General features: G+C 41.2%; 1 protein-coding gene across 19 annotated transcripts in view; it reads right to left on the reverse strand.

Moving 5' to 3' along the window:
* The window catches only part of Pum1 (pumilio RNA binding family member 1), a 114,255-nt gene that overhangs the window by 70,519 nt on the left and 23,202 nt on the right, over positions 1 to 20,534 (reverse strand). For all 19 annotated transcript variants that reach the window (XM_021636464.2, XM_060379455.1, XM_060379454.1 and 16 more), the window contains one exon: positions 9,869 to 9,937. In XM_021636464.2, coding sequence (XP_021492139.1) covers positions 9,869 to 9,937 — 69 coding nt within the window. The remainder of the gene's footprint in view (positions 1 to 9,868; positions 9,938 to 20,534) is intronic.

Here is a 20,534-nt window from a genome sequence, read left to right on the forward strand (position 1 = left end):
AGCCATCCATACTTAGAAATTAAGAATCAAAGCTGGAGAGATGGCTTAGACGTTAAGAGCACTGGCTGTACTTCCAAAGGTCCTGAGTTCAATTCCCAGCAACCACATGGTGGCTCACCACCTCTATAATGAGATCTGGTGCCCTCTTTGTGGTGTTAAGGCCTCTATGCAGGCAAAACACTGAATATATAATCAATCAATCAATTAATCAATAGCCCTACCTTGAAAAAAAAACAATCTTTTTTTAAAGGAATCAAAACCCATTATAATGAACAAGAATGCAATAATTAGGGAAGCCAACTCATTCCTTAAGTTGTTTTAACTGAAAAACTATTCTGTAGTCATATGAGGCACGAAGGGCAAATATAATTTCAACCATCCAGAATATATTAAGGTGCTCTGAAGGTCCACTATGAAATGCTGAGGAACCAAGAGGTGTAATTTGGGGAGGGAGTTGAACATATGAAGAACTGATGCCCTTTAGGACAGCCACCAGTGAGAGCTGCTGGCTCTCTGACAATACCTACACTTTAACACACAGCCATCAGGGGCAACTTCTCCTGAAAACAGTCTGCAAAGACATGTTGATTTTATGAAAGAAGCCCTTCAAAGACATCCAAACACAGATAGCACCTCAAACCTTCCTGTCACTTCTGATAAATTAATCTGGAGACAAGTCACAGGCTGACCTTTCTCTCTCCACTGAGCACTCCTGAGTCCACTGAAAGCTTTCTTTACAAGCTCCCACTTCAAGTTACTAGAACAGTGAAAAAGGAAATCTCTCTCTAATCTTCATAACACTTGGCAATCAGACCAAAAGAATGACAGGAAAGAACACTCAATAAAATGGAACTGTGTTATCTGTCAAGTTACCTACTGATGAAGTCATATGCTTTTATTGATGCATAAATGATATGGATCATTTGTGCTCCAACCGTATTCCTGTTAAAACAGGCCTCTATGTCAAAAATGACAGCATTTTTCTTGAGGGCCTAGTGTACAAAAGACCTGCCTGAGACCCCTTAGCACAAAGTTGAAGAATAAGACAGTTCAAATACCATTTTACAACCAAGACCCTCTAGTTCCTGAAATTCCAAGCAAATAACTAAGAGGTGGAACACAACACTCAATCCATCCACACTGGCAGGCAGACTCTAGTACTAACTATTTAAGCATGAGCAATGGGGACCTCTATGCAAGAGGTAGGAGTGCCCTTCTCATGCATTTTCAAAAATGAATAAACAGTCCCAAAAACTGGCTGCTACTTATACAGGGAATACAAATAGAAAAGCCTTTGAGTGTATTACTATAATAACCAAATCAAAATACAATGAAGTAAGTTTGATGCTCTCTGGTTCCTTACAGCAAATTTACTATAAAAGACAAAGGTTTTCTGGGCATGGTAGTAAACATCCTTAATCCCAGCAACTTGGAAAGCAAAGGCAGGCAGATCTCTGAGTTCCAGGACAGCCAGGGCTAAACTACACAGTGAGACTCTGTCTCAAAACACTTTTTTTTTTTAAAGGAGGGAGGAGGGAGGCTGAAGAGATGGCTCAGAGGTTAAAAGCACTGGCTGTTCTTTCAAAGGTCCTGAGTTCAATTTCCAGCAAGCACATGGTGGCTTACAACCATCTATAGTGAGATCTGATGCCCTCTTCTGGTATGTAGGCATGCAGGCAGAATACTGTATAAATAAACCAATCTAAATAAGTAAATAAATAGCAAACAAAAATAATTGCACACATCATATTTAATACATATGAGTGAGCACTATAGCACAAGTAAGCCCAACCATTATGTCTGGCTATGTATACAGAATAGGGTATGCCTTAGATGATACAGAAAAAGCAGCCTATTGATCTAGTTCAACCATAAGACCTTGGTAACAAATGCTTTGGCAGGATATGGTACAGTGTACCTACAGGCTCCCAGTATCCATGAGTCAGAGGCAAGATCACTTTAGGTTTTAGGCTAACCAAAGCTACATAGTAGGACTCCTCCATATCAGACTCCACTTGAAGGGCGGCAGCAACACCCTAAGTCCCGAAAAGGGGCAAGGCCTTTCAGTTTTGTTGTTACCCATCCTCTCCACATCTTCACAACCCTAGGAGCTCAAAATTACTGAACTGACCCAGAGTTCTGGGCCTAAGAACAGGACCTGCAACCTGAACTCTCTCTATAGCTTCTAGATGGTGAGCCAACAGAAGAGCTTCATGGAAGAGCAGCAACTGGAAGCTAAGTACTAAAAGATTAAGACTCAACATGAAGGACTTCGAGTGTTATTCCTAGATTCAAACAGCTGGAGCATGATCACACCTGTTTCTGCTGCTTTAAAAAAACATTCTAACATGGCAAGATCATCATGAAAACCAGGGCACATGCCTTTAATCCCAGCATCTGGGAGGCAGAGGCAGGTGGATTTTTATGAGTTTGAGGCCAGCCTAGTCCACAAAACGAGTTCCAGGACAGCTACACAGAGGGACGGGGGGGGGGGGGGGGGGGAGGGAGGTGTCTATGAAGTAAAAAATATAGCCCACAGAGGAAGGGGGGTGTTTATGAAGTAAAAAATATAGCCCAAAAAAATGTGTTTGTTCAACATATTTGTAGCTATTCTTTTACTGTACCCAACAAAATGGAATGAGTCTATTCAGTACTGACACTTATAGCCTTACCTGGTCTTCCTTTCCTCATCTTTAAAAAAAAAGGGGGGGGTGGGGAGTGGGCGGGAGTGGAGATGGGATACAAGTCAGGTAAAGTGGCACATATCTATAATTTTAACATTTTCCAAGCAAAAACAATAGCACAAAGTTCAAGGCTAGCTTAGACTACATAATGAAGTCTTGTTTCAAATAACAAAGGGAAACTCAGATAATGCTATTGATGGTACCAAATAAATATGGTATTTGAAGCTGGTATTTACTTTTATAAATGCTTAGTTGTTCTCAAATCAAGTACATAAATAAGCATCAAAAAGAAGACACTAACAGCCTGCCATGGTGGCATACACCATTCAATCCCAGCACAAAGGCAGGTAAATTGCAGTGAGTTCAAAGGCCAGCCTAGGCTACATGAGAAATGCCCTTTTGAAACAAGGTCTCTCTACATAGCCCTAGCAGTCTGAACTCACTACAAAGACAAGGCTGGCCAAAAACCTCAAGAGTTCTCCGCCTCCTGATCAAAAGAATTGTGCAGGGCTGGAGAGATGGCTCAGTGGTTAAGAGCACTGCCTACTCTTCCAAAGGACCCGGGTTCAATTCCCAGCACCCACATGGCAGCTCACAACTGTCTGTAATGCCCATTCCAAGCAATCTGAGACATTCACACTAATGCACATAAAAATAAATAAATAAAAATATTAAAAAAAAAAAGAATTGTGCAATACTATATCCAGCTTTTTTTTTTCAAGCTAACATTTTAGCCAAAATAAGAGTCCTACTGTGCTTCCTGCTTTTTCACATAGCAAGACAGCTCAATGTTCACAATGGAAGACTGGCCCAGCCTTCTCAGTACAAGCGATAAGGTGGACGTAGAGTAGTAAGCTACATACACATAGATTCCAAAGTGACAGGACAGGGAGTTAGGAACCCAGTTCCAAATATCAGATAGACCCACTCTTCCAGATTAGAAGACACCTTATCTTTGCCCTTAAAACACCCAATCTCAAAACTATTGAGGCCTCGGGAATATTCCCAAATAACGCAGAAAAGTCACTTCACATCCAACACACAGTAACTAACCTAACCTAAGTTAGCCATTTATTAAGAGTTTGCTCTTTTGGATCATGTGGCCTGGCTATATTTCGTTCTAACAGCAAAATATCGGAAATGCTCTAAACCAAACAGTATTCATACAGAGTTAACACAACTAGGACCCCTATCACTGCAGTTTACACTGAACAGCTAGAGTTCAGAGAAGAGATGTTACCCTAGCCAGATACTCTGTATTGACATATCTAGAAAGGCCTGCTTTCTGAGCCAACAATATGTCTCCAATCGATTTTGTAATCAACTGAATGAACTACTTTTATGTACCTCTACTTAAAAGGAACTGCTAGCTTACACAGCAGTTCCTTTCAGAAATGTGATTCACAAGCCGTTTTAACTGATCAAAACTTTTCCAATCTAGGAGACAATGTCAACTATAATGGAAAATAATTTCACATATTAAGCCTATCCCACTTTGTCCTTCTTCCAACCCATGTGTCCTGATGGACATTCCCACTCAGCTGCAGGAAGGTGAATGGGTCACTTAAAAGCACCCAAAGAGGGCTAGGAGTGTTAACTCAGTTGCAGTTACGTTAGCATGTATGCAGCCCAGCATCACATCAACAGAGCATGGTAGTACACACCTATCAACCTAGCACTCTGGAGATGAAGGCTGTAGGATGTAGATTGGGACTGGAAAGGGTGACTCAGCAATGAAGAATGGTTACTGTTTGGCAGATGACCTAGGTTGGGTTCCCACCACCTATGTGATAGCTCACACCCACCTCTAACTCCATTCAGAAAATTTGATACTCTCTTCTGACTTCCACGACCTCCTGCATGCATACAGTGCACATAAACTCGGGCAGACACAGACATACACACACACACACACACACACACACAAATAAGAAAATTTTTAAGCTGTTCAAGGTCACAACTTGTTGAAGCCAGCCTGCAATACAAGAAACCCTATTGTAGAGTAGGAAATGTGTATGGTGGGGGGAATCCAGTGAAAAGTTCTAGAAATAACAAGTCACTCTTAAATGTCCTTTGGCATATTTCTTTTCCTCTCTCCTAAAAGACTAAACAATTCTTTTTCTTCCTAAGGTCAAATTCCAGGAATCTCTGGTCTGGGAGAGTCCTAGAAACTAAACTCTCTTACTCAATACCTCTTAGAGATAAAAAGAAGCAAAGTCCAAAAATAAATGTTTGAACCACAGGTGGAAGCATTTACTAAGGCCCTGCTCTATGCTGGCTCTATCCTACCAAGTTTTACTTTCTCTAAATAAACAGCTTCCCAGATCACTATCAGATCACTCTAAGTCTATGTACATGATTTTAACCTCAGCACTCAAGAGACACAGGCAGATGGTTCTCTGAGTTCTAAGACAGCCTGGGTTACATAATGAGACCCTCCTATCTCATATTCAAGGAAACTATTATTCCTTTCTAATTTCTGGTATCTGCAATTATCATTTAAAGTCTACTTCTGGTGAATAGAGATGCGTTCTTTATCACTCTATATACAAGGAGAGAACTTCTAGACTTTCTCAATCAGATTATATTAACTAGTTATTTTTTTATTTTATGTGCATTAGTGTTTTGCTTGCATGTATGTCCATGTGAGAGTGTCAAATCCCCTAGAAGTGGAGTTCCAGATGGTTGAGCTGCCATGTAAATGCCGGAACTGAACATGAGTCTCTGAAATAGCTAGCAGCCAGTTAAGTACTCTTAACCAACAAACCATCTCTCCAGGCCCTTCTCAATAAAATTTAAAAGATACTAAGGGTAGTACTTCTCTAAATGATAAAGAGCTAACCATCTAAATGCATTCAATTTAACCCAGAAATGAGTCAGTAGCCTATATTATTAAACTACTATTCTAAATATACAAAACATTATGGAATCTTAGCTCAGTGTGACTGTGAATGCCTAGAACAGTATCATTTAGAAGTGGAAGCAGAAGAATGAGTTCACGGTCACCTATATGTCAAGTTTGAGACCAGCCTGAGATACCTAAGACCCAAATCCCCATCATCACCAACATCCTAAAAACAGAAATGGTCAGTTGTTCTAAAAAGGTTAAAAAAAATTCAGCTAGTTCATGCTAGTAACCCCAGCCTTTGGGAAGCTAAAGTAAGAGAACTGCTACAATTTCAAAGCCAGCTTGGGAAACACAGTTCCAGAAGAATTAGACTATCTCAGGCTCACTGCAATAGCACAGGCCTTAAACCCCAGCACTGGGGAGGTAGAGGCATGAAGATCTCTAAATTTTGAGGCCAGCCTGGGCTACAGAAGTGAGTTTCAGGACAGCCAGGACTACACAGAGAAACCCTGTCTCAAACAAAACAAAACACCCCCCCCCCATAAAAGCCCTATCCAAAATTAAACAGTTTTTTAAGGTCACCAAAAAAAAAAAAAAAAAAAACAACAGGGAAAATAAAGGTCAATTATGCACTAAGGGATCTTTCTGCAAATGACTCTCAGAATATTTCTTTCCTTTTCACAAATCCACCCTTTTAGGACATCCACAATCATGTCCTAACTACCCTTCCATGCAAAGAGCAGAGACCATATTGAAACCAAAGTGGAAAGTTTGAGAACTGTTGTCAAGATGATAGCTAAAGGTGACTAGATTCAACATCAACTAAGAAACAAATGGAGCATATTCAGGGTATGTCAAGGCACCTCCAGAGACTGATAGCATGAATGATCAATCCCCTGCAGGAGTCTCAAAAGAATGACATTATTGGGAGGAGCAGAAAGGCAAGAGACAGGCACTAGAGAAGAGTCCCTGGAGACATGTCTCTAGGGGGAAATATGTTGCCATGGCCTCTTCCTGAATGCCAGTTTCAATGTTTGCTACTTGTCTGCCATAGAAAAGGTCCTCTGTTATATGTTCCAAAATTCTCTGAAACGAACAGCTAAAAGAAGTATTTCTGGGCTAGACAGACACATATGAAGGTAAAACACCCATACACGTAAAATAGAATCTTGCCAGATATTTGGTCTCAGTAACCACAGGAGACTATAACACAATCCATAAGCTTTCCTATTTGTACAAAAATATTCTCCTGAATCCACACCTGCTGCTCAGGTTATTGTGTCTTTAAACTTCTGAGGACTTTTAAGTTGAATTAAGGGGACATTAAAGCACATGGGAGGTAGTTTAACTTATCATCCAAATCCCAAGACATTGTTTTCTTCCTTTTTCAACTCATAATCTAAACAAGGAGAAAGGGTGCCCTTCAGCTAAACACAGCTGTACTTCAAGGGCTAGAAAGCTGGTTCAACAGTTAAGAGCACCAGTTGTTCTCCAGAAGACCCAGGTTCAAATCTAAACCCATGACCTGCTATAACTCCAATCCCAGAGTATATGACACCCTCTTCTGGCCTCTGCAGGCAGCATGCATTTGTGTGCACATGCACACACACCCACTCTCAAACCAAACATCCACACAAAGTAAAAGTAACTAATCTTTTCATAAAAACAGCTGTGCTGCAGACAACCAGCAAAGATGGAAGTGATATTTTTAAGTAACAACTTCTTGCTGGGCATGGTGACACATGCCTTTACTACCAGCACTTGGGAGGCAGAGGCAGGTGGATCTCTGAGTTTAAGGGCAGCCTGGGCTGAGTTTCAGGACAGCCAAGGCTGCAGAGAGAAACTGTTTCCAAAAAAAAAAAAAGTATAGCTTCTTAGCAAAATTTCTACTAAAAAAATCTTTCTATGCTAAGAACTACAGCAAAGGCTTTGACAGAGCACAGCAGCACTAACACCATTAGGAATCAGTTTTCTCAAGGGAACCAGTGTTCCTCACAATTTAAAGACCCATACATTCATGCACTTAAGTATTCCCTGTCTGCCCTCCCCCTACCTCACCCACACACCACTGTGTCTAGTTTAGAAGTCCCTCCAATGCACTTGAATTTAATGTCTGTATTAGTAGATACTCTATAACTCCAAGAGAATGTTTCATTGTTGTATGGGAAGAAAAATCAAGTAATTAGAAGTTGAAGTTTTATTATAAAAACTTATTGCTAAGGTTCTGGCGTATACCACTTTCCCCTTCATTGAGAGGAGGATAGTCTCACAATCTGCATGTAACCAAATCCTCATTTGACCAAAAGATGCTTCTCGGCCTGGTACCTTCCTCCTGATAATGATGTGCTCTCCAATCCCTTCTTTTCGCTAAGCTTCAACTATAAAAGAAACTTGTGCTTCCTCCGTGTAGACTCCATGCTTCCTGCACTCAGTATTTCATTTTTTTGTGCTTTAGAGAGATAATTTGTGTAGGTCATCTTGAGCTTGAGGAAGGAGGAGTGTCTTTCTTATGTGGGCAATGAAACTGTGTCCTCAGTGGATCCTGATAAGCTAATATTTGGTACAAAGTACTTTAACATCTGCCTACAAATGGTGGTTACACTGTTGCTTTTTTTGTTAGTGTGTTGTTTGGTGCTCTGGTAGTTTGAATGAGAAATGTCCATAAAGGCTCAGGCATAAATGAACCCTTGGTCTCTAAACTGGTGAGCAGTTTAAAGAGGAAGATGTATGTACCCAGAGGCAGCTTTGAAGAGTTAAGGCCTGCTCTCACTTCCAGGTCCCTTGTGTGTTTCATGACAAAGACAAAAGGTGAGAACTTCCAGCTTCCTGTTCCCACGGCTGTGGTATATGTCTCTCCAACCATTATAAACTCTCCCTCTAGAAGCAAAAGCTCAAACAAGCTCTTTTTCCTTAACTTGCCCTTGCTGATTTTATCTCTACAACAGAAAACTAATACACGCATCTATGCCATCCAGGCTGACCTTGAACTCAAACTTCTCCTGCCTCCATATACCAATGCTGGGACTGAAGGCTCAGCTCTAGAATTGGACCTTGTTAACGATTAGGTTAGAATCACAGGGATAGAAGATAGTTTATCCTTCCATATTTAATAGGTAACATATCTGCTAATTTTCTCTTCAAAACCTGCTCCAGAAATTAAGTAACCAAATCTTTTATCCAATAACATGTCATGGTTTATTAACACATGCTGCTGCAGTGATAGCAGGCAGAGTTAACACAAGGACATCCATCAATTATTTCCTAAAATTCAGAACCCAAGATAGTAAAGCAGACACTGGCCACAAGAAAACTCAGAAAAATTCAAAGCAAAATCTTTCAACAAAATGAGCAAGAATCTCTGGACAAAGCAATAGAAGCCACAGAGCAATCAAGAGCACTCAGTGCAAGCTCAGCAAAGGGATGGCATTACTTCTGAATCTTTCAAACCCAGTACAATGCCTGGACCAAATAGCATTCACTAAGCCAAACAAATGCTATCTAATGGCTGGGATATGGGGAAAAATCTGAAGTATAGCCATTCTCCCTCCATCAAAACATTAAAGTAGATAGAGGAGCTTTTTAAGTACAGAACAAAACAGACAAACCTAGAATTATTGTCCAGAATGACAGTTGTAAATAAATGGCCTCTTATGAATCTAGCAGTAACACATTTGAACAGTCTACTGTACTTGTCATCAGTACATGATTTCTATCAACAACCAGAACCTTCCAGAGGTTGGCTGTGCTTTAGCTACACTCCCTTTCTAAACAATGGCAACTCTATTTATCAATACAATGAACAAAATGCTAAAAAGAAACCAAAGTTTTTGTTTCTGGATTCATTCTGACTAGCTGAGATCTCTACGTGAAAGTACTGACCAGCCAACCCAAGAGAACCCCTGCAATTACAATGGAGCCCTAAGTAGTGGCCTTTTAAAAAGCACTAGTGTAAAACCACAGGTTACTGATATACTTGGATTAACAGCACATCCAAAACTCCCAAGTGTCAAAGCACCTAGCCACTGAAAATGAAGTAAAGGTAAGAACACTCAATGAATATAAAATTATGTTTGAATACCTCATGCTACAGCTACCTTCTTATCATTTTTTATTAATTAGTGCTCATATTTGGTGCTTTGTTGTTTAAGTAACTAAGTTACTAGTCACCCTGTAACCAGAGCTTTGGCATAATTCTCCAGCATCCTATTCCTACTGTAAGGATGGCAACAAGGAAAAGCAAGCACAGATTTCTAGAGACTAGATTCAGACACAACTGATGAAAGACAACTCCAAGCTTCCCTAGAACGCCCACTTTCAACCACACCAGCTCACTTACCTCGCCCATAGCTCTCCCCTCCAGAGCAAGTGCTTGAAAATCATGATTTAATTCATCCATAGATCGTACCTAGTGTTCAGAATAGAGGGGAAAGCTTTACGTCAGCATTATGAATACTAGATATACATTATGCACAAATGAAAAGTCTTTCTGTATTTACTTTAAGAAACCAACAGGTACAGTAACAAAACTCAAGTGATTAAACATTCACTTACCTTTAACATCGGGACTCAGAAATGATCCCTGCCAATTCCCCTCATTTTCAAACCATGAAATACTCCACATGACAATAACGTTAGCTACTTTTCACATACTTTAATAAGCACAGAACAGTATGCTGAGGAGCAGTGATGTTCAGCAGTTGGGTCTTTGACCTACAGAAGTGCTGCATCTCAGCTTTCAGCAGTCAGGTGTAAATGAGACCAGTCTGAACCAACATTCTTAGATAACTCCAAGAGACCTGGCTGTAAACTTTACAGAGTATCCCAACATCTTTCCATAGAAGGAGGTCCCAGGAAGCCCCAAATCTCAAACAATGGGGATAACATATATCATATATTAATAACATATATCACAAGAAATCTTCCTCACAACTCATTAAAGCTTATCTATCTACAACCTCTTTAAACTTCCATTTAATCAGTTCCAATGTCATTAACTGTAAAGTAAAAGTGGCTCAAGGCACTTTCCACACGGTGCATGGAAAGAACTGACTCCCACAGGTTATTTTCATACACACGCACATAACATACTACTTACAAATTTAAGATAACATTAGCAGTAAGAACAAAATATGAGACTGTGTATTCAAAGTAGTCACCTCCATCAAGCCACAAACTCACAGGGCAAAAAGGTGACAAGTTTTAGGTCACTGTGAGTTTCACAGAAAGACTGTGATTCAAAACAGCAAACTTTTTGCCATTTGCTGTCTTCTCAATCATGACCAGCAATTCATCTCTGCTTTCTGAGGCTAGAGACTCTAGCCCCCTCCCCTTAAAAATATATTTATGAAAGAAGGTATTTCTGTACACCTAAAAACAAGACTCCTGAAGCAGGAGCCTCATAAACCTGCTGTCCTGTTGGTCAACACCTTCCCAACTGATGGGGAAAATAAAGTAAATGCCAAGGGCTAATCAAGGAGAAAGACAGCACTCAAAATCCAATTTAAGCCAGGCTTGGTGGCAAACACCTTTAATCCCAGTACTCAGGAAGCAGAGGCAGGTAGAGCTGTGAGTTCCAGGCCAGCCTGTTCTACATTGTGAGTTCTAGAACAGCCAGAGCTATAGAGATCTTCCATCAAAAAAAAAAAAAAAAAAAAAAAAAAAAAAACGCCAGGTGGTAGTGGTACACACCTTTGATCCTAGGGCTCAGGAAGCAGAAAAGCAGGATCTCAGTGAGGATCTCAGCCTAGTCTAGAGTCCCAGAACAGCCAAGGCTACACAGAGAAATCCTGCTGAGAAAGGGGGCAGCTGAGAACACTTAAGACTTAGATGTTGGACTGGAGAGTTGGCTCAGCACTCTGGAAGAACACTAGCAGTTCTTCCAGAGGACCCAGGTTCAATTCCCAGCAATAGCACGGTGGCTTACAACCTCTGTAATTCCAGTTCCATGGTATCTGACACTCGCTCATAGACATGCACATTGGTAAATATCAATGCACATAAAATAAAAATATTTTTTTAAAAAATGACCTAAAATATTAGTTTGTCTAAACTGTCGCTGTGTTAAAAAAATACAGCAGCACTACGACTTTTTATCACATACTTTATAACCCACAGGTGGCAAACTATGCAACTAGGGATACACTGTGGTATTAAGCTGTAACACCTTGAGAATGTTTGCTAAAAATATAAACTTACACAATTCAAGCTGGGTATCACTAAACGATCCCAACACTTAGAAGACAGAAGCAGAAAGATCATAAATTCAACGCCAACTTGAACTTACCAAACTGTTCATAACAGGGGCTGGAGGGGTACATGGGTTTGATTCCCAGCACCCAAATGGTAGAGCTCACAACCATCTGTAACTCAGTTCAGGGATACAATGCCCTCTCCTAACTTCCATGGGGCACCAGACACACAGAGTGCACATACATACATGTGGGCAAAACTCATAATTTTTCAAATAAACTTAAAAAAAAAAAAACACTACAGACAGAATTTGGAAAACACGCTGATCTATCTCTACTAGAGAGAAGAAAAAAGTTCTTAGACACTGAAAAAAATACAACTAAGATTTAATGGGGGGGCTGCAGAAATGGCTCAGAGGTTAAGATCACTGGCTGTTCTGCCAAAGGTCCTGAGTTCAATTCCCAGCAACCACATGGTGGCTCACAACCATCTATAGCAAGATCTGGTGCCCTCTTCTGGTGTGCAGGCACAAATGCAGACAGAATATTGTATACATAAAATCTTAAAAAAAAAAAAAAAGATTTAATGGGGACGGCTGGAGAGATGACTCAGTAGTTAAGTGTACTGTCTGCTCTTCCAAGAGGACCTGGGTTCAATTCCCAGCAGTCACAACTGTCTGTAAGGCCCAATTCCAAGGGATCTGACACCTTCCCACTAATGCACATAATAAAATAAAATAAAATAAAATAAAATAAAATAAAATAAAATGCACAAAATAAAATAAAAAGATTGAATGGGAACATTAGAAATTTTGTTCATATTTCCCACAGAAACTAGAACACACTCTTACATATATTCATAGGGTCACCACAACAATCACACAAGGACTCACACTGCACCTCAAAGAATCACCTTCTCCATGGCTTAGTAGAGAAGAGTACAAGAGAAAGCTAAGGCTCAAGAGCACCTGTCAACAATGCAAGGATCTTAATGTCCTTGCTATCAACAGCTTCTACTCCACAGCAAACAAAGGCCAGCCATCTGGAGAGCACAGGTATGAACTGTCTTCCCTGTGTGCTGTAGCTTAGGTGACTGCGCTTCCCCTCAAAACAGTGACCATCCCAGCCCACAGCACTTGTTATTCTTTATTCATCACCCATGGTTACTCTTCCTTCTCTATTTGTCCTCCATCCCTTCCAGGTCTCCTTACACCTTCTCTTGCTCTATCGCTCCCTCCAGGCATATCTGTTTCCAAGTGACCCACCTCACCTATACTGGAAACTACTGTTATCCTTTCCCTATGTAGTGTCTTCTGCCTCCTATGCTGAGAAAGGACCTCATTTCCTAAAGCTTTCTTTGCTGGGACACCACAAACACCATTTAAAATTTCCTACAGTTAATCAAAGCAAAAAAAAAAAAAAAAATCTTTCTCACAGATGTGAATTAACTATTCATATTCAGGAAGCCATTTATTTATATGGAAGCTCTGTATGGTACAATTGCTGACACCAGGCCAGCCATCCAGACAAAATTGTTCCTTGAAAACAAAACTAATTATCAAATAGAAATGCAAAGAAATAAAGAGAAATTGGAGGATAAAGATATGGGTTACGTAAGAGATGTTTGGCCTATGTAACAAACCCATCCTTAACATCAGAGGGAAAGCCAGCTGTCCCTTACGGTCAGCACCAACCCTTCCCACCAAGACTGGACTTCCAAGTTATTGTAATCTCTGCCTCCGTTTTCTTCACAAGTCTTTGGCTGGCAGGTCATGTTAATTTCTTGTCTGTTAATTTCTCTTTTGTGCCTGGTAAATGTCTGTAAGACTTCCTTTATCTCCTCTCTTTTCACAAAAGCAATTATTTTTCCTTTGTGCCACTTGCAAATAATACCTTTCTCTATGCATCCAGAGCTTGCCCTGCGGCTGCTCCTCCCAGACACCACCATCACCCCCTTTTTAAAATATTTACATTTATCTTCTGTGTATGAATGTTTGCCTTCATGCACACCACATGCATGTCTTGGATCACATGGTAGTAAAAAAAGCACATTACATTCTCTGGACCTGGAGTTTCGGGTGGTTGTGAGCTGCCATGTGGGTGCTGGGAACTTAATCCAGGGCCTATGCAAGAGCAGCAACAAATCTTTAACTACTCAGCCAACTGTCCAACACAGACAATCCCTTTATCAGAAACCCATACAAGCTGACCTGGAAGCCTGACCTGACCATATTCTTCTTAATCCCACCTCAAGACATCATAACCCTTATGCGATGAGATAAATTTCCTTTCCTCTTCCAAAGTTCAGAACTTACTTTTGAGAGGTACAATACCTGCCTTTTCTTCTAAAAGGGAACAAGAGATGTTGCCCTAACTAGCCCCACATTTTAACTCAATCTCCTGTTTTGTCACAGAATGCCCTATAAAATTAAATTATAATAGAGCATGCAAAAAAAAACAATAAAATAACAGCCAGGAGCGGTGGCACATGCCTGTCTGTAATCCCAGCAGCACTCAGGGAGACAAAGGCAGGTGGATCTCTGTGAGTTCGAGGCCAGCCTGGTCTACAAAGTGAATCCCGGAGAGCAAGGCTACACAAAGAAACCCTGTCTCGAAAAACCAATGAAAGAATGAATGAAATAAGAAGCCAGAGTATTATTTTACAACATTTTAAGATTAACAGTTTAAGCTAGGTTTGCTTGTATATAAGAGGAAGACAGAGCTGAGTCCCAAGCTGGCTAGAATTAGAGTTATGACTGTCTCAAAACTTAAAATAAAAATAAGAATATTCTCAAACGCCTACCACCATCCTGGCCACTTAACCATACCTACAACTCTTACACTGAATACAACAGAAACCACATTTGTCACTATTTCTCATCTGTATAGCTGTGAGTAGCCTACAGCTATTTCACAAAAGCATCATGATCAACAACTGAGACAAAATCTCCAATACCTACTGAAGAGAGTACCCAATCAACAGTGACTATTCTCTGTAGAGTCAAGAGTCAGCCCTTCTTTCTCTGTGCTTATCCACAGGGCAAATTTCAGTCATCCCCTGTAGGAGGAAGGGCGACCAGGAAGCTGTTTTGACTGTTTCAATGCTTCATTTCCATCATCAAAATACCATAAGTACCTATATTGCTTGACATTGTGTAGCAGTTTGTTCCTAGATTAAAACACGGCTAGCAACTCTTCGTTCCCAATCTGAAATTGACCAGATTTACTACCCTCCTCCCTCTCAAGAGTAAACAATAAAGACTGCTAAGAGTCACTGTAAGACAAGTCAGGCTGCAGAGACTACTGTGACCACACCAGGTGAGCTGCCTGGAAGGGGTCTAGACAAAATGAGCCACCTGGGAAGGACAATTTCCAACTTGCTGAGCGGCCTGCAGGCTGTCCAGTGAGCGGCCTGCAGGCTGTCCAGTGAGCAGCCTGCAGGCTGTCCAGTGATCTCCAGGTTCCCAACCTTTGTGGGCTGTCATTCATACTAGGGTGGGCTTTGGCAATACAGCTGTCCAAGGCATTCCTGTTCCTTTGGTAGCCCTTCGTGCATATTCCTCCTATGTAGCCCCAATAAAACTCATTGGTTCACTAAGATGGACTTTGGTGGTATCCATATTCTGCTCTGTCCTGGGCTTCCTCCATGGCAAGGGAAGGAGAGAGGAAGGAAAGAAGGAAAGCAAAGGGGGAGGGGAGAGAGAGAGAACGTGTGTTATGTCTCCGCAATAAAAGTCTGTAATACAATATCTGAACATCTTATTTTCTAAAATGTGACATTTCAGTGTATACCCATTCTTCTCCCTTCTCAATTCTTTCACTCAGGAGGACTCAGGAGGCAAAGGCAGGCAGATATCTTTGAGTTCAAGGCCAGCTTGGTTTGCAAAGCAAGTCCAGGACAGCCAAGGCTACACAGAGAAACCTTGTCTCAAAACACAAGCAAACAAAAGTCACAGGAGAAATTACTGTCCACCAGGGAAGCCCACACTGTGTTGAAGCCTTTGACTAGGGATGGTGCCTGAAGAACTGTCACTTCCTCTTCACCAAGTACTGAGAACTGAAGAGCCATGGCATACCTCTCTCCCTTCATTCCTGAAGAAACACAAATTCCACTAGACACTAACATGACTGGCAATACCAGAATTGCTCCAACTTCCCTAAAAGTGCTCTCTGAACATCTAGCTGAATTAAAAGATGAACCATCTACATAAATATATGTACCTTCAAAACTCACACTTACGTCTTAAATCCAAGAGAGTAAATGGGAGTGGCAAGCAAGCAGGAATTATAGCCCTAGAGCCAGCTTCTTTCAAATGACTTTTTTCCTGTTTTTTTTTTTTTTTTTTTTTTTTGCTTTTTCGCGACAGGGTTTCTCTGTGGTACTCTGGATGTCCTGGAACTACAGACTAGGCAAACTCATAAAGATCTGCCTGCCTCTGCCCTCTCTCAGCCTCCACCTCCCACCCCTGTGTTGGGATTAAAGGCGTGGGACACCAAAGCCCAACTTCAAATCATTCTTATCTTGGGAGGCAGAGGCAGGCAGCTCTCCATGCCTGGTCTACAAAGTGAAAAACCCAAAAAATAAAGTAAAATAAATGATTCTCATCTTGCCTCACCAGAAACCAACATGCTTTACTGGCTTTTCTAGGAATCTGACAATAAGCTGTATGGGTTTTATTAATATCCATGTCTCTACCTGCTAAATTGACTTCCAGGAATTTAAACTCTAAGCAAATAATAAGAAATATGAGCAAAGATTTACTGACGAAGATCGAAAGCCTGATATAATGGGGAAAGGAGCAAACAGCTATGAAGCAGGAAGTTATTAAATACAACATGTGTTTTAAAGATTTTGTTTTGTTTTTTGATACAGGGTTTCTTGGCTGTAGCCTTGGCTGTCCTGGATCTCACTCTGTAGACCTCGATAGCCTCAAACTCAAGAGATCTGCCTGCCTCTGCCCTCTGAGTACATGCGCCACCATGGCACAGCAGAATGTAAAGAATTTGATGCAACTATTTAAAATGTCTACATTTTCTATGAATATGACTGTTTGACCTGCATGCATGTCTGTGCATCATGTGTGTGTGCCTGCTGCCTGTGGAGGCCAGAAGGGGGCAGATGACTTGGAACTAGAGTTAGTTATAGATGGTTGTGAGTTCCCATATGGGTATTGGGAACTGAGCCTGGGTACGGTACAAGAGCATTAAATGCTTTTAAGTTCTATGCCACTTCTCTGGCAACCTAAAACATGTCTAAACTTTTAAAGAGAAACATTATATAGATAAAAAGACTCCTAAAGTAGAATACAAAGTGCCACATGGATACAAGTAACATCTAAATAATATACCCAAATGTTAACTTAATTGTCTATAGAGCAGGGGCTGGTGAAATGTCTCAGTCAGTATAAGCCTAAACAGCTGATTTGATCCAGGCAACCCATTGGTGGAAGGAGAGAAATGACTCCTGAATATTGTTTTGTTGTTGTTGGTTTGGTTTGGTTTTGATTTTTTTGGTTTCTGGTTTTTAGAGACCCAGTTCCTCTGTGTGCCCTGGCTGTCCTGGAACTCAGAGATCCGCCTGCCTCTGCCTCCAGAGTGCTAGAATTAAAGGTGTGCACCACCACTGCCTGGCTAACTTCTGAATATTGTTTTCTGACCTCCTGAGACCATACTCACACATACACATCATACACAAACTAGTAAAACATATAAATGTAAAACCCTTTAGACCTGGGTAGCCTAGCATGGGTAGCATCCACATGTACTCCCAGCTCAAGAAGCAAATGCAGAGGCTGGAGAGATGACTCAGTGGTTAAGAGCACTACTCTTCCAGAGGACCCAAGTTCAGTTCCCAGAAAAAATGCTAGAAGGCTTACAAGCACCTGTAGTTGGACCTCGAGGAGAGTTCAATACCTGACTTCTACAGGCACCTGCACATATGTGCACATACACACAGTAGAAAAGGAAAATTAGGTGAAGGAGCACATGTTCTGGACAGTGTGAGCTACACAGTGAATTATATACTGTCTTTGCCAGTGTTCTGTGCTGTGAAGAGACACCATGACCAAGACAACTCTTAAGAAGGAAAGCATTAATTGGAGGCTTCTTTAAAACTTCAGAGAGTTGTCCAGGACCATTATGGCAGCATAGGAGCATGGAAGCGGTCACAGGGCTAGAGAAGTAGTTGAAGGCTACAACCTGCTGCATAGAGAGCAGGCAGACACTGGGCTTGGCATGGGCTTCTGAAACCTCCAAGCCCAGCTCCAGCAACACAATTCCTCCAATAAAGACACACCTCCCAGTCATCAACTGGGGACTATGAATGCAAACATATGAGGGCCATTCTCATTCAAACCACTATAGTTATAGGCCAGCACTGAATACACAGCAAGACTCTTGATAAGGAAGAAGGCTGGAGAGCTCAGCAGTTCCTGTTCTTGTGGAGACCTAGGTTCATTTCCAGCATCAATATGGCAACTCAGAACCATCCATAACTCCAGTTCCAGGAAACATGATGCTCTCTCTTCTGTTCTTTGTTGTTGTTTGTTTTTGTTCTTCAAGCCTGGAACTCAGAGATCTGCCTGCCTCTGCCTTCCAAGTGCTGGGATTAAAGACATGTGCCACAACCACCCAGTTGTATAGCTACTTCCTAATAAGTACTGCAGATAAGGTTGTATAACTGACAAGAAATACAAAATTAGGTTTGGATAGAGGGGCTGATACCAGACTTTAAAGTAATTAAATAAATGGGGAAAATATTACGTATGGGAGCCAGGCATGGTGGCACACACCTTTAATCCCAGTACTTGGAAGTCAGAGGCAAGCTTATCTCTGTGAGTCAGAGGCCAGCCTCGTGTACAAAGAGAATTCCAGGACAACCAGGGCTATTATACAGAGAAATCCTTTCTAAGAATGAAAGGAAGGGAAGAAAGAAAAGGAAGGAAGGGAGGGAGGGAGGGAGGGAGGGAGGGAAGGAAGGAAGGAAGGAAGGAAGGAAGGAAGGAAGGAAGGAAGGAAGGAAGGAGTATGGGATGGCCATGGGCAGTTTTCACAGACAGCACTGTTTGAAGGAGATGTAGATCAATCTTCAGTGCCATTATGGCAGATATTTTAATAGCTAGTGTTTACTACATCCCTAACACTGTTGCTCAGTTCTCAAACAGGTAATTATAAATGAAATTCTTTCCCTACTCTTTTTGAAACAGCAAAAAACAAACAAAGGAAGATTAAACCTCTTGCTCAATTACACGGGTAGGCCACAACCTAATGTCCCCCGCCTTTAATCCCAGCACTCCATAAGCAGAGGCAGGTGGATCTCTGAGTTCAAGGCCAGCCTGGTCTACAGAGCTAGTTCCAAGACAGCCAGGCCTACACAGAGCAACCCTGTCTTGGGGCGGTGGGGAAGAAGAAGAAAAAGCCAAATACTTTCAGGTATTTTAAATATTTTCATACAATAAAATTTCAAAAAATGAGATAAGGCAGATCCAAGAAAGCTGCACTGGATGAACCCCCAAGAGACAGAGTGCTGAGGGAAGAGCGTGCAACAAGACTCCACCCCAGCCGCACGCGAGCAGGGACAGCCTACACAGCCACCTATGGACACAAGCTCGACCTCTCTTCTGTTAGTTTAAGGGGCGAAAAGGAGGTAAAATAGCAGACCACGTGGAGAGAATCTACTTGCCTAAGAAAAAGGAATCACACCCTGAAGGTTTCAAGGATCCTTCCGAGAGTGACCTCTCTTGAAGAAAATAAACAATACACCAAATGGCATATTTACAATACTCTCTGAAATCCGGAACAGAATGAGAGCTTCTGTGAGACAGGAAAGCAAAAGCTACTAGCAGAAAGGGTGCTAGAGATAGCTCAGCAGATATGAGCCCTGAGTTCTTCCAGAAGACAACCTGTAACTCAGCAGGGATCCGCTGTAAGCTAAAGGCGTCAAGAGCACCAGCACACATGTGCAGACACACCATTAAAAAATCTAAATAAATCCTTTTTAAAGATTAAAGACTGAAGCCCCGTGGTGGTAGCACGCCTTTGATCCCAGCTCTCAAAAGACAGAGGTAGGCAGATCTCTGAATTCAAGACCAACCTACTCTATATTGAGTTCCAGGACAGCCAAAGGTTCACATAAGAAAATAATAATAATAATAATAATAATAATAATAATAATAATAATAATAATAATGGAGCTGTAGAGATGGCTCAGAAGAGCACTGTCTGCTCTTCCAGAGGTCCTGAGTTTAATTCCCAGCAAACACATGAAAAATGGTGTCCTCTTCTGGTGTTCAGGTGTACATGCAGGCAGAATTGTATATATAATAAAATAAATCTTAAAAATAGATATAGATAAGACAAGATAAGATAGATAGATAGATAGATAGATAGATAACGACTGATGCCCCGCACAGGGGTGTAAGCCTAAAATAAGAGTACTCAGGAGACAGAGACGGGCAGGTGTCTGAGTTCAAGACCACCCAGGTCTTTGTAGTGAGTCCAAGGCCATCCAGGACTACATAATGAAACCCTTCAAAAACAAAACCCAAAGAAAACAAAAATTTTAAATGGGAAGAAAAAAAATAAAGTGGAGTTCACTTTTCTCACTTGTTACTTATTTTTTTGTGACTATGGGCTTTGTGCCTATACATGATGTGTACCTACCACATGCATGTCCAGCTCCCCTGAAAACCAGAAAAGAATATCCCCTGGAACTGGAATTACAGACAGATGTGAGACACCATGTGAGACACCATGTGGGGCCTGGAAATTGAATCTAAGTCCCTGCAAGAGCACCCAGTATCCTTAACCAGTAAG

The sequence above is a fragment of the Meriones unguiculatus genome, chromosome 3, assembly GCF_030254825.1.
Source record: "Meriones unguiculatus strain TT.TT164.6M chromosome 3, Bangor_MerUng_6.1, whole genome shotgun sequence".
Classification (NCBI taxonomy): Eukaryota; Metazoa; Chordata; class Mammalia; order Rodentia; family Muridae; genus Meriones; species Meriones unguiculatus.